The sequence below is a fragment of the Vipera berus genome, assembly GCF_964194415.1.
Source record: "Vipera berus genome assembly, chromosome: 3".
NCBI lineage: Eukaryota > Metazoa > Chordata > Lepidosauria > Squamata > Viperidae > Vipera > Vipera berus.
The window spans coordinates 80,614,156-80,626,618 of record NC_138204.1 but is presented as its reverse complement, the minus strand read 5'-3'; the positions used below and the strand labels follow the sequence as shown (position 1 = coordinate 80,626,618).

Below are 12,463 nucleotides of genomic sequence, written 5' to 3'. Positions count from 1 at the left end.
CATCAAGCTCCCTTCGTCCAGTGCGCTTCCACAGTGAGGGTCTTCTCAGGGTGCCACCGGTAAGAGATTGCCGGCGGACGACACCCAGGGATAGGGCCTTCTCAGTGGGTGCGCCTGCCCTTTGGAACCAGCTGCCAGTGGAGCTTAGGACTGCCCCCGACCTCCGTTCATTCCGCCGGGACCTGAAGACCTGGCTCTTCGAGCTCTCTGGCCGAGGCTGAGAATTTTAATTTTAATTTTAACTGGGGTTTTACTTATTCAGGGACGGATATAATTTTTTTAAATTTGTTTTTAACTTTTGTATTTTTGTTTTTAATCACCCTGTAAACCGCCCTGAGTCCTTCGAGAAAGGGCGGTATATAAATGTAAAAAAATAAATAAATAAATAAATAAATAAATTCCCAGTTGAGAAAATAAAAAGTGAACATACTGTACATTAGTTAGTGAGCACTGTAGTTGGGCACAAATGATGATCTTCTGAATGATTTACAATATTTTTCTGAAATTATACATATGTAAATTTCTTCCACACCATGTGGAAGAAATGTTCTTGGGAATCAGCTCTTAAATTCTACAGGAATAAATAATGCTGGGTTTGTTGTTTATTGCAAATTGAGACACAGAGATTGTATTTTAAGTATTTATTTGTTAACCCACCTTTTGTTTCAAGAATCTGAAGAGGCAGAGAGAACACTATGTCCTCTAGTTGATCTCAAAACCTATGCAAGCTGTTTGTAGGAGGGGTCAGCTAGTGATGATTTTGAAGATACAAAGAGAGCTTCTATGACAATTTGTGGAAGTTCGGTTTCTCTGACCTAGTACTGCAGTCTAGGAATTCCCTGGGACCACCATAGTGATAAGTGAATTTGTGCAAATCCCACACCATAAAATTAAAGAAAAATAGGCAAATACTGCCTCGATCTGTATATGTACCATTGTTTAAGCTTCTCTTAAAACTAGCTTAGGCTTGTCCAAACAAATCAAGACCAAGTTTTGATGGTCCTTTTCCTGCACAGGTCCAACAGGGTTTGCAACTTGCCCTTCCAAGTTGCTCATGATACCCCGGGGGGGGGTGTCATACCGATAATCTGCAAACCCTTTTATATAGACTACATTTATATCCAATACTTCCTCAAAACAACACATAGCTGGATCTTCTCTTATCTTGCTTTCACAACAACCACCTCTTGAAGTAAGAAGAGCAGAAAAGTCTGGTGGTGTCTGGATTTTTTTCCCCCTTTAGTGGCCCAAGAGGAAAGAGTAATGTCTGAATCTTACCTCAAAAAAATCTGGCAACCAGTGTATGTCAGTTATTATAGATTTATGGCCGTATTCTATAGATGAGACTGCGCAGTACCTCACCAAGTGTGGTTCCTTCCCCATTTGTTGTTCCAGCATGAAACTGGGCTAAAATTGAACATGACTTGTTAATACTTAAGAAGAAACCAGCTATCACTTTTTTAAAAACCAAAACTAAGCCCATACGCGAGATGGGTGACATACTGTATAAGTTTAATAAAGAAACAAATAAATAAATCCTTTCTTTAAAGTATAAGGATCCTCTAAAATTCACAGAAATTGACGGTGTATATGCCATCATCAATGGGAGGAAATAAGGAAAATATATTGGTTTGTGGGAGGCCCAAAGTCATCATTTCTTGTAACATGTATATATGTAACATGTATATTTCTTGTAACAGCTATACAAACCTCACATTTTCCTTTTCACTTTCCTGTCCAAGAGCCATAAGGTTTGAAACATTCAGTTTTAAATAAAACACAGTTTTCTCTTGTGTCAAACTGAGATTTGTTTAAACAACAGTACCGTTGAACCGACTCTTGATTTTTTTGGCTCATTCTGAAACCACAGTTGAAACAGAAGTTTTCAGCCAATTTTGGATTTAATATGGAACTTGTGTTTGTTTAAAAGTGCAAGTGAAAATTTCTAATCTCTACATAGCTCTATAGGAGGAGGTGGAGGAGACCCACAAATCCAAGACTCTTGCAAGCTTATTCACATAGAGCAGGGGTGTCAAACTGCCGGCCTGCGGGCCAGTTGCATCGTATGGAGGCCGCACCCACCCCAGCTCCGGCAATGCAAAAAAAGTCGCGATATGTCACGACACGTCATGTGACGCGGTGAGTTTGACACCCGTGACATAGAGGTATTTAGATATCTAGGAGTAAATGCCATTCATTTCATTTCATTTTACTGTTATACTACCCAAATGATACAACTCCATTTAACTCAACAGAGTTTAGAGAATACCAGGGTTCCATTGTTAATGTACGCACAGAATATACAATTTTTCCAGTTGTCTTAAAAGCAGGGATTCTGGTGCTTATATTTGTTGACTTATTTTAACCTTACAGGTAGATTTGTTCAAGTAAATGTGCTATGGGACACATAATATTCATGTGCAGAAGGGCCAGATCCCAGGGCTATCAGTCTTAAATCAAAAATCATTAGGCAATTGACAGCATGTAAGAAGAATAAGTATGCAATACTCACCATATTAATTGCTGTGCCAGCAGCAATGCCTGACTTTGCGCTTTTTAACCTTTCTTCATATTCTGAAATGTCCCACAACACAACCTGGCATTGGAGCAGAACAACAGATCTGATAAATCTAGTGCAGCAGAGGTGTTCAAAACATGCTTGGCAACTGGTCCATATTTATGACAGCTGCAGTGTCCTGGGTTCATGGGATCACCTTCTATGACTTTCTGAGAACCAAAATCAATGGGGAAAACCAGATTCACTTGACAGCCATGCTACTAACTTAGCAACTGCAGTGATTCACTTAACAACTGTGGCAAAAAAAGGTTGTGAAATGGGACAAAATTCACATAGCAAATGTCTCACTTAGCAACCAAAATTTTGGGCTCAGTTATGGTCGTAAGTCGAGAACTATCTGTATTCCTCCCATGATGAATGTGTCCCTTCCAATTATGCTTGGACTATTAAATCTCCCAAATTCTAGTGAGATTAAGAAAGAGCCTTTCCTGACTCTGTTGCAAATGACAATGCTGGGATTATATTTTTAGGTATAGAAATGAAGGATTTTTTTGTTTCAATTTCAGAAAAGTAGAAGTTATAAAAGTTGAAAAGTAGCAGACTGAACTTCGGATGTGGAAATACAGTAGTGACATTCACAGTTCTATTATCTAGACCAGGGGTCTTCAAACTTGGCCCTTTTATGACTTGTGGACTTCAACTCCCAGAATTCCTCAGTCAGGCACGCTGGCTGAGGAATTCTGGGAGTTGAAGTCCACAAGTCATAAAAGGGCCAAGTTTGAAAACCCCTGGTCTAGACCATGTGCTTTGGAAGTTTGAGAGTAGGATTGGTCATTTGCAGCCCCAGATTCTCTCAATCTTTTAAAAATGCCTTTAAACATTATTAGAAAAAATTGGGGGAGGCGGGTGTAACTTATTACACAATGCAAAAAAGATACAAGATGCATACAAACATATAGTTCAATGCTCACTTTAAAGAAGCGAGAGAAAGAGAGAAAGGGAGAGGGAGAGAGAAATGAAGTGTGCAAATCTAGTTGCTAACCTGTCCATTCAGACAGCCTCCAACAATGATGTTGGGATCACTTGGAGAAAACTCAAAGCAATAAATATCTTCAGGGCACTCCAGCATTAGCTAGAAATAACATTAGGAAGGAGGGAGAGATCCATCAATTTTGAGCTCCATTTTCCACAAACTAAAGTGATTGTGTCTTTGTTGGTTAAGCAATGTTCAGAAATAGTCAAGTCGTCAAAAACAGAGAATACCTGAGGGTGAATTGGGTCAGCAAAACTCCAGAACAGAATTGGGGCTTTCCATAAGAGCAGTTTCCCAGACTGGGCTACTCGTTCCTCATAAGTGAGCCGCTCGGTCACTGCCACGACAATTATCCCTGAATGAGGACAAAATACTTATTTCTTCAGTACAGCAGAAAAGAGAAATCTTTATGTAGCTGAAGGCTGCATTTCCCCTATCCTTCCCTTCCCTTCATTTCCCTTCTCATTTTTTTCAATTCTTCAACAGTCAAGGTTGATAGGCTTGGGCAGGGGTAGGCAACCTCAGCTCTTTTATGACTCATGGACTTCAACTCCCAGAATTCCTCAGTCAGCATAGCTGACTCAGGAATTCTGGGAGTTGAAGTCCATGAGTCATAAAAGAGCCAAGGTTGCGTATCCCTGGGCTTGGGGATACGATGACACCCTTGGTGCACAGGCATGAGGCAGTGTTAGACTTTTCAGTCACAGGCACTAACTTTTGGGAAGGTCAAGATGCATCCATCTTGCTCTCTTTTTTCTCTCTTTTTCTGATTTTTTTTTAGAACAACAAAAATGGTGTTACTTTTGCTTGTCATCCCAAGTTTAAAGTTTTCCACTCTTTTAGAAAAAGCTATCTGCAGATTTTACCCAATAACTGCTTTCAATATCTATCAAATGTTCACACTCAGCCAACACTCCCCGCTAGTTAGGATGGTGATTCCAATTCCACAGTATTATAAATTATCTGATAAGCATTTCAAATGCCTTTCTTGCTGTACTTCCTGCTTGTTTTTATTTTCAGAGAGGGCAAAATAGATAAAATACAAGAGCCGCTGCCTTTTGAAGGCCTCCAGATGCCTATCACAATTATTGTAAAGCTGAACCAATTTTTTGTAAGCCTTACCATAAATGGTCGGGTGCCAGCAGATGCAGCTAACAGTTCTGTCCTTGAGGTAATGCAGATCTGTAAAGGACTGATATTCCTTCATGGTGACATCAGATTTACCTGCAAAACCACTTTCCTCTTCTGCAAGAGCTTTCCAGTCATCGAAAAAAACATTCATTATTTCATTTTGTTGCAGTGCCACTTCAACTCTGCAGCAGAGGAAAATGAGAGAGAGAGGGTGGGTGGGTGGGGAGAGAGAGGGATTAAAATACTTAAGGGGTTATCTACATTAGGCATCAATGGGTTCTGATGAAAATTTACAGGGTAAGGGCCATCCTTCCAGCCATGTGGGTCCCCTGCAAATGCCCTCTTTTGGACTGCTGGTGTTATTGCCTGCAGCTGGTCAAGGAGTGTCCCCATCTGACGTCTCCCTTCCAATAACTTCACTACTAAATGATCAGTACTAATGGGTCCAAATCAACCAATGCTTGCTGTAAGCCAGAAGCAGAGTTCATCCCATCTGACTTATTGGCAGAGCCATGTAGAGATCCTTTTTTTTTCTTTCAGAGGATATCAGGGGATGCCTCTTCGGTTTAATAACTGCAAATCACGCTAAAGTGACACTGCTCAAATCAGGTATAAAGTTAGGGAATTAATTTTGAAAAGTTGCATCTGTCACCAAAGCAGGGTAGAATGTGGATGGGGAGGGCTGTGTGTGTGGGGGGGGGCGTTGTTTGTTTGCGTATTATTGCTTGTATCTCAGAACATTACATTAGTGGAGCACGATACTAACCGTAAAGCCACAGATACGATAAAGTTTTTCAGCTCTTCTGATGACAAGTAAGCCTCTTTTTCATGTTCTGAAAATTCTCTCGGGTAATATTGTGTCGTTGCATTTTTGGGATAGGTCCTAAAGCACATGAATTCCATTGTTTAAAAAAAACGGAGAGTGGGAGAAAAAGTTCTTCCCAACGCTAGATATCATAATTTAAATGATGTTTGTCCTATAGCATTTACTAATTCCACAGAATTTTGGCAACCATTCCACAGTATTGGCTGATGCTGTAGAGTTGAGGAAACATAGGTGACTATAACTGAAAAAGACAGAGAAATATGGGAGCCGTTTTTTTTTTGAAGCACAATCAGGTGTGGTTTCATTGGTACGCGTTTTGTTTACGATGATGTATGATTTCTGAAGCAAGGTTTTGGTTTTAGTGCTAAATGCGTATGGGAGCTCTATGGCTTATCCAATAAAATCCATTGGTTTGATATTTCCCTGATTGGTTAGATTTCAATTTCCATAATCCCCAGCTGCAGACTCATGATCTATTATTTCCTGGGCATGAGGCCAGACCCTGAACTCACAGTAAAGTAAAGTAAATCTGAGTCTGATCAGTAACCACTGAATGGACAGCCACCAGACCTCCATGTATATTGTTCTGAATTCTATCAAAGGCAAAAGACAGAATACAGATGAAATTAGTATATCTGAAATCTCTCACCTACATTCTTTCAAGGTCAAAGAAAGTAGAAGTTGTTATTCTCTCCCCCCTTCCCAAAAAAATCCCCTCCCCCCCAAAAAAAACCCACACACAGTTTTTCTTCCCTTTTTAAAACAAAAAATAAATTATGAGTTTTATACCATTTTGTCTGAGTTCCGGTGTTTTCTTCTTCTGGAACTACCTGGATGCCAACATGTTTCTCTAGCTGCCGAATGGTGAAGTTCTTGTCTTGATAGGGCATACACTCCACATATGCATTTTTATCAAGGGTCACATTTCTGTTTTGGAACCTAACCCGAATTCCAAATTCTTTGTGTGGCCGAGAAATCATATATTTTATCTGAAAGTCCAATAAAAATATTTCTTAATGAAAGGATTGCTTTGGAGCAATGTCAGTCCTAGGCGTCAGGATCTGACAGTTATATGGCTTGGCTTTTTGTGCTTCCTTTTAACCTGGTATTATGTTTAAAATGCTGCATTGATACGACAGCTCCAAAGACATAAGAGGTCATCTTTATAGTAGGTCCATATGATCAGGAATCCTAGAGGAGATCAACCCTGACTGCTCTTTAGAAGGCCAGATCCTGAAGTTGAAACTCAAATACTTTGGCCACCTAATGAGAAGGAAGGACTCACTGGAGAAGAGCCTAATGCTGGGAAAGATTGAAGGCAAGAGAAGAAGGGCATGACAGAGAATGAGGTGGTTGGATGGAGTCACTGAAGCAGTAGGCGTGAGCTTAAATGGACTCCAGAAGTTGGTAGAGGACAGGAAGGCCTGGAGGAACGTTGTCCATGGGGTCGCGATGAGTTAGACACGACTTTGCAGCTAACAACAAAATGATCAGGAAGGTAGTATCATTTGATGGGAATTTTAAAAAGAATCACACTGATTTTTTTTTTCTTATCTCCCACGGGGAGAACAACTGAACTTTCTGATCATATAGGACAACACATTCCTTGTAACAGAAGAAATACTTGCTATCTGTATTTAAAAATTATTTTAATACTAACCGTACATAAGGGTACGCTTATAATTTTTTCTGTGAGGTAAACTCTAACTATAATAATATATTGCACATTGTTTCCTATGTTATACACAATACAACTAACAAGTCTATGCATGTATATTCAGAAATTAATTTATATTCCTAAATTAGCATGTAAAGAAACACAAATGAATTTTGTGATTTTGATTAAACAACTATCCCCAAAATGGCATGCAGTAATCCATATTTGCCCAGATAAATACTGTATCAAATTATCAAAAAAGAGAGAAATAGAGAGAGAAAGAAGGAAGAGAGAGAAGAAAGGAAAGAAAAAAGAAAGAAAGAAGAAAGAAAGAAAAAGAAAGAGAGAGAGAGAGAGAGAAAGAAAGAAAGAAAGAAAGAAAGAAAGAAAGAAAGAAAGAAAGAAAGAAAGAAAGAGAAAATGGAATATGTAAATATAGATAAAAATGCATTTAGTGTTTTCCCTTAATTTCCTCACAATTTGCTTATTATGGAACCAATGTGTTGAGATTTTTAAGAGGCTCATTAAATCTTTTCATAAATACAGTCATATTTATTCCCATAAGGAATAATGTTGTGAGTCACAAGGCAGCCAACACTGACAAATTCTAGCTTGTGCTACTGAGACAAAATGTTCATGTCAAAATGTATTGAGTAGCAAATTTGATGAGTTTCAAAGCAGTTGAGTACCAAGGTACCACTGTATCTGAAATCTACCCCTACAGAGTATTACAAGGTTACTCCCTTAGATTTTGCTGAATAAAATTAATTCTTCTCACCCTCCTAGTTGATTCCCTGACTGATTCTTCTTCAATTTCCTTTTCACTTCCAAGTGAAACCCAAGGTTTTCGCACAGGAGGTTTATAAATTTCTTCAGGCACGCCTTCTTTAATTTCTTCTTCTTCCTCTGGCTCTGGTGGCTATGGAGAGGAAAATAGTAAGGATGTTCATATTTAATTAATTGATTTTTTTAAAAATAAAGGTAAATACAGTATTGTGACACAATTATATTACTCTCTATTCAGAAGACTATTTTGACCCTCTATGATGCACATACCAAATAACTGAGCTATCTCTTACATTTAAAATGTTTTCCTTGGCTTCTTCGCTTGCAACAAGATAAAAGATCTGTCCATATTTTAATTCTCTGTCGAAGACTAGCAGGAGTTCTTCGCCAGGATAATCCTATGTGAATACAGATAAATGGATTTTTGCAATTAGAAAAAATACTAACCTCCAAATAAAATTGAGAAAAGAGAGCGGGAGATTGAATTTATATATCGATCCTATGTTAGTTATTATCCATCATTTAACAGTCCAACTTTTTGGCTTTTTAATTTATATTTTTCATATGCATAACAGAAATAAGACATTCTCTTCTGCAATATGGTGTAGTTTTTTTAACCAGCACCATTACCAAACCCAAGGATCTCAAAAAGCCCAATCCAATGCAATCTAGGATAACTGATATAGTCAAGTTCATCAATTTTCCAACAGAGAATTGCACATACAATATGCCTTGAAGGGTAACTTACTAGTATAACTTTTTTGATAGGGTGGAAGTCAGAAATTGCAGCTCTTGTCTTCATATCGTTAATAATATCTTCCTTTTTAAGAAGCTTGTAAGGATTTTCGGCTGTTACATCTACATCAGCAGAGCAATTAAATATTTCCTGGGTTTTTTCAGTGAGGACCAAGGGAAATATTTCTGGGTGGCCTGAAAAAAAAATTGCAACTTTTTCTTCAATGCGTGTGTTTTTGTGTTTGTGCATGTGTGCGTGTGTGTGTGTGTGTGTGTGAGAGAGAGAGAGAGAGTGAAAGTCTACTGTAATTCACTCAAAAGTTCCACAATGTCACAAACATTCTAAAATGATAGTGTAGTGTTATTTCTCACTAAGCTCAACATCCTTTTTCCCTACATTTTGAAGGACCCTGCCTTCGATGAAATCACATCAAAATGAAATTATGGCTAGTCGCCTGATATTGTAAGCAAATAGCCAAGAAAATGGAAGAGGTTTGTTTTACATTGCAGAAGAACTTTGTATTGTAGGGAAGTGTGCATGTTTGTGTGCATGTTTGTGTGTTTATGTGTGTGTGGACTTCAATGGAAACGAAATGTTGTCTTCCCCTTGGATGATTCTTTTCATGTAAAAATTGAGAGCTCCCAGAGAACATTCTTTAGAAAATGTTGATTAAATTAACTAAGAGGATCATAGTCCCTTAAACTCGGGCTGCAGAAAAACTGCATTTTGATATAAAACGATCAGCTGAATTACTTCAGTCCCAGGGAATTTCAAGCCTTTGAAATAGGCCAAGGTAGTACTACAGGAATACTATTGGTCAGAGTTCTCCCCTGTCCCATCTGACAGCAAATGGAATCAAGGCAAGGTTGTTTGGGGTTTCTTTCTCACGCTATCCCTTGTTTCAGGACTCACATGTCATTTTTCTTCCCTATGGATCTTGCATTCCTTCAGCAAGATTATCTCCACTTTCTTAAAAACTTAAAGAATTTGAAATAAACGGCAAGAAGCCAAATAAGATTCTAATCTAAGAAAATTATAAATGTATCAAGGGTCCGGTTAAATTTGTAAACATTGACTTTTACTATCAGATTGTGGAAGTAACTATAAAGAAAAAAATAGCTTCTTATAAAAACAAGATTTATTTTGCCTATCTTAGGTTGTTGTCTCTTATGACAAAGATAAGCAATGTTATGATTTTTGTGCTTTGTTCACTACAAGCTCCGCTAAGTCTGAGTAAAGAAGATATTTTTTTATTGATCATTCCGGTCATTTCTGGCTGGCACCATTATGCATACTTTATTTATATATTTTTCTTTAGCATTGAACTTACCCATGCTTGCCATAGATAGATCAGGCTCTTCTTCTTTTTTAACTGAAATAAGAGAAAGGGGTTTTAATGTAAATCTTTCTGAATCAGCTAGGCGGGTGTGCGTTGTGTTTTTCATTTCTATATAAAATTCACTTTACAAGTGATAATTATCAGGACTAGCAGCCACTAGTGAGAATTACCCTCTGCCGATGTGCTGTAATTCCTATTAAGGCTAAACTAGTAGGGTGTCACCATGTATTTTATGTACTGTCTTTGACCTGAAATATTATTTGATTTTGTCAATGAATTTTATTTGATGAGTTTGAATATCATGACAGAAAAGGAAGCTGAAACAGTCTTCCAATCTTGATTTTATAAATTTCTAATTCCAGGCCAAGAATAGTCTACCCCCCCCCCATTCCATCGCATAACTAAAAAGTTCCAAACATTTTAAGTTTTCTTTATGCAGAGGATAGACCAGCATCTTGATGTGATCATGATTTACTACACTTGTATGCTGTCTGACTCCCTAGAATTCTGATCACTCTTTTGATGGCCGTATATGTCTTCTAAAAAGTAATGAAATTATATGTATGCAATATATACTAAGAATAAATATATATCTCTTTGTGCGGGTGTATTTGTTATTCCAACAGAGAAAAGCACAAAGGGAAATAAATATGTTAAGTCGTGGGCTCTTGGATGCAGGAATGATGACATGAGGCTGAGTACAGGATAACTCATACTTTATTCTTGCTGGAACTGCACTGAAACTTGGGCTGCAACCAGCCACAATATATAGTCTAGCCCCTAGGCGGCAGCCAATGGGTTTGAACCCACTCTTGCCGCCTGGGGCTAGCCAATTGCAGGACCGGAGACGGCCAGTCTGGGTTGCTGGAGAGCCGTTGGCTGCTCCAGTAACGCACATGGTGTATCACCACAAGCCCAATACATAACAAAATACTTTCTGACTGAAGGAAGACTCTACTCCTCAGGAATGAGCAGAATGGAGCATGAGTAGAGAACGGTTCAAAATCACATAAAAGCACCATGCTTTCGGCTTACAAACATTATTTGTTCTGTGATCAGTTCTTTACTGGCTGATATGGTTACCTTTCCAGTAAATCCTCTGAGTCTTAGTAGCAGCTGCTGTGATCACAGAAAGTAAAGAAAAAAGTCCCTTCCAAAAGCTTTCTTTCATTTCTGAATCTCAGAATTCAACCATTGTACAGTACATTCATTCTGTATGCTGGCTTTATCCATTGTTTCTCAACAATTTGTGGGCCTTTTCCTGCGACTCAGTTAAAATGGTATTTATCTATACTTGAGCCAGACATAATATTTCCAGTCCCTGCTGCTACATGATCTCTATGGTTTCTGGTTTGGTTTGCCATAAGATGTTGGTGTCCTGATTTCAGGTGCGGAGATTGCCTTAAAGCCATTAATTTAAACCTTCTGACTTTTGCCTGCCCCTCTGAAAGTAACCAGCAGGAAGGAAGGAAGGAAGGAAGGAAGGAAGGAAGGAAGGAAGGAAGGAAGGAAGGAAGGAAGGAAGGAAGGAAGGAAGGAAGGAAGGAAGGATATCCAAAAATTTTCAAATAAATACACACAAACATTGGCAAAGCATTAGTTGCATTCATCCATTCTTGAATATTTTTGTGTTCATATTTAGATTAAGGCAAATAACATTCTTCAGTTCTATATAATATTACACTTACCAGGAGATTTTGGTTTTCCTTTGGCTGACCCCTTAGGACTTCCTTTTCCTTTGGCTGACCCCTTAGGACTTCCTTTTCCTTTGGCTGATCCCTTAGGACTTCCTTTTCCTTTGGCTGATCCCTTAGGACTTCCTTTTTCTTTGGCTGACCCCTTAGGACTTCCTTTTTCTTTTGGTGATCCTTTACCTTTGCCTTTGCCTTTACCTTTTTTTGGTGAACCATCACTATCAGGTGAGGTACGCAGTTCAGTAGTTGCTGGACTTTCATCCATCTTTTAAATGCTTCTGAAAAGTGGACAACAACAACAACCCAAAAATCAGATAACGAGACAGAACTCAAATAACCCCTCCCAGTGTCTGTACTTATAACTAAGCTAGTTGATTATGATTAATTCCTATATAATGTCAGGAGCAGAATAGGAGTTACCTAAATAACCTCACCATTGCTTTCAATGGGGATGTGGTTTTGGATCAATTAGAATCGGTTTTGCAAAAATACAAAGAATACTTCAATTTCAACTGAGAAATTCAAGGGCCCATTTGAAACTCTGCAAGATACCTTGAGTGAAATATTGCTGGGACTCCTGAAAATATTATATGCCCAATTGTGCTTTTCATCCCAATTTATCTTTAAATTTTGTTTCTGAAAGTCAAAGCAGAAGAGAATAAATTGTATGAGAAAGGGAAGCAGTATGACATGTAGTGCTAACTGCCAATCAATGCACAAATAGAATATAGTCTTCACCATCA

At 38.4% G+C, this 12,463-nt stretch overlaps 1 protein-coding gene across 1 annotated transcript in view; it reads right to left on the bottom strand.

Moving 5' to 3' along the window:
• The window catches only part of DNAI3 (dynein axonemal intermediate chain 3), a gene marked incomplete at its 5' end in the record, with an annotated part of 34,150 nt that extends 22,165 nt beyond the window's left edge, over window positions 1-11,985 (bottom strand). Inside the window, 12 exons of the mRNA XM_081325880.1 lie at window positions 1,279-1,407; window positions 2,513-2,596; window positions 3,561-3,650; window positions 3,782-3,906; window positions 4,674-4,864; window positions 5,449-5,565; window positions 6,298-6,497; window positions 7,944-8,084; window positions 8,245-8,349; window positions 8,700-8,881; window positions 10,018-10,059; window positions 11,715-11,985. Coding sequence (XP_081182006.1) covers window positions 1,279-1,407; window positions 2,513-2,596; window positions 3,561-3,650; window positions 3,782-3,906; window positions 4,674-4,864; window positions 5,449-5,565; window positions 6,298-6,497; window positions 7,944-8,084; window positions 8,245-8,349; window positions 8,700-8,881; window positions 10,018-10,059; window positions 11,715-11,985 — 1,677 coding nt within the window. The remainder of the gene's footprint in view (window positions 1-1,278; window positions 1,408-2,512; window positions 2,597-3,560; window positions 3,651-3,781; window positions 3,907-4,673; window positions 4,865-5,448; window positions 5,566-6,297; window positions 6,498-7,943; window positions 8,085-8,244; window positions 8,350-8,699; window positions 8,882-10,017; window positions 10,060-11,714) is intronic.
• Window positions 11,986-12,463: the final 478 nt, after the last annotated feature.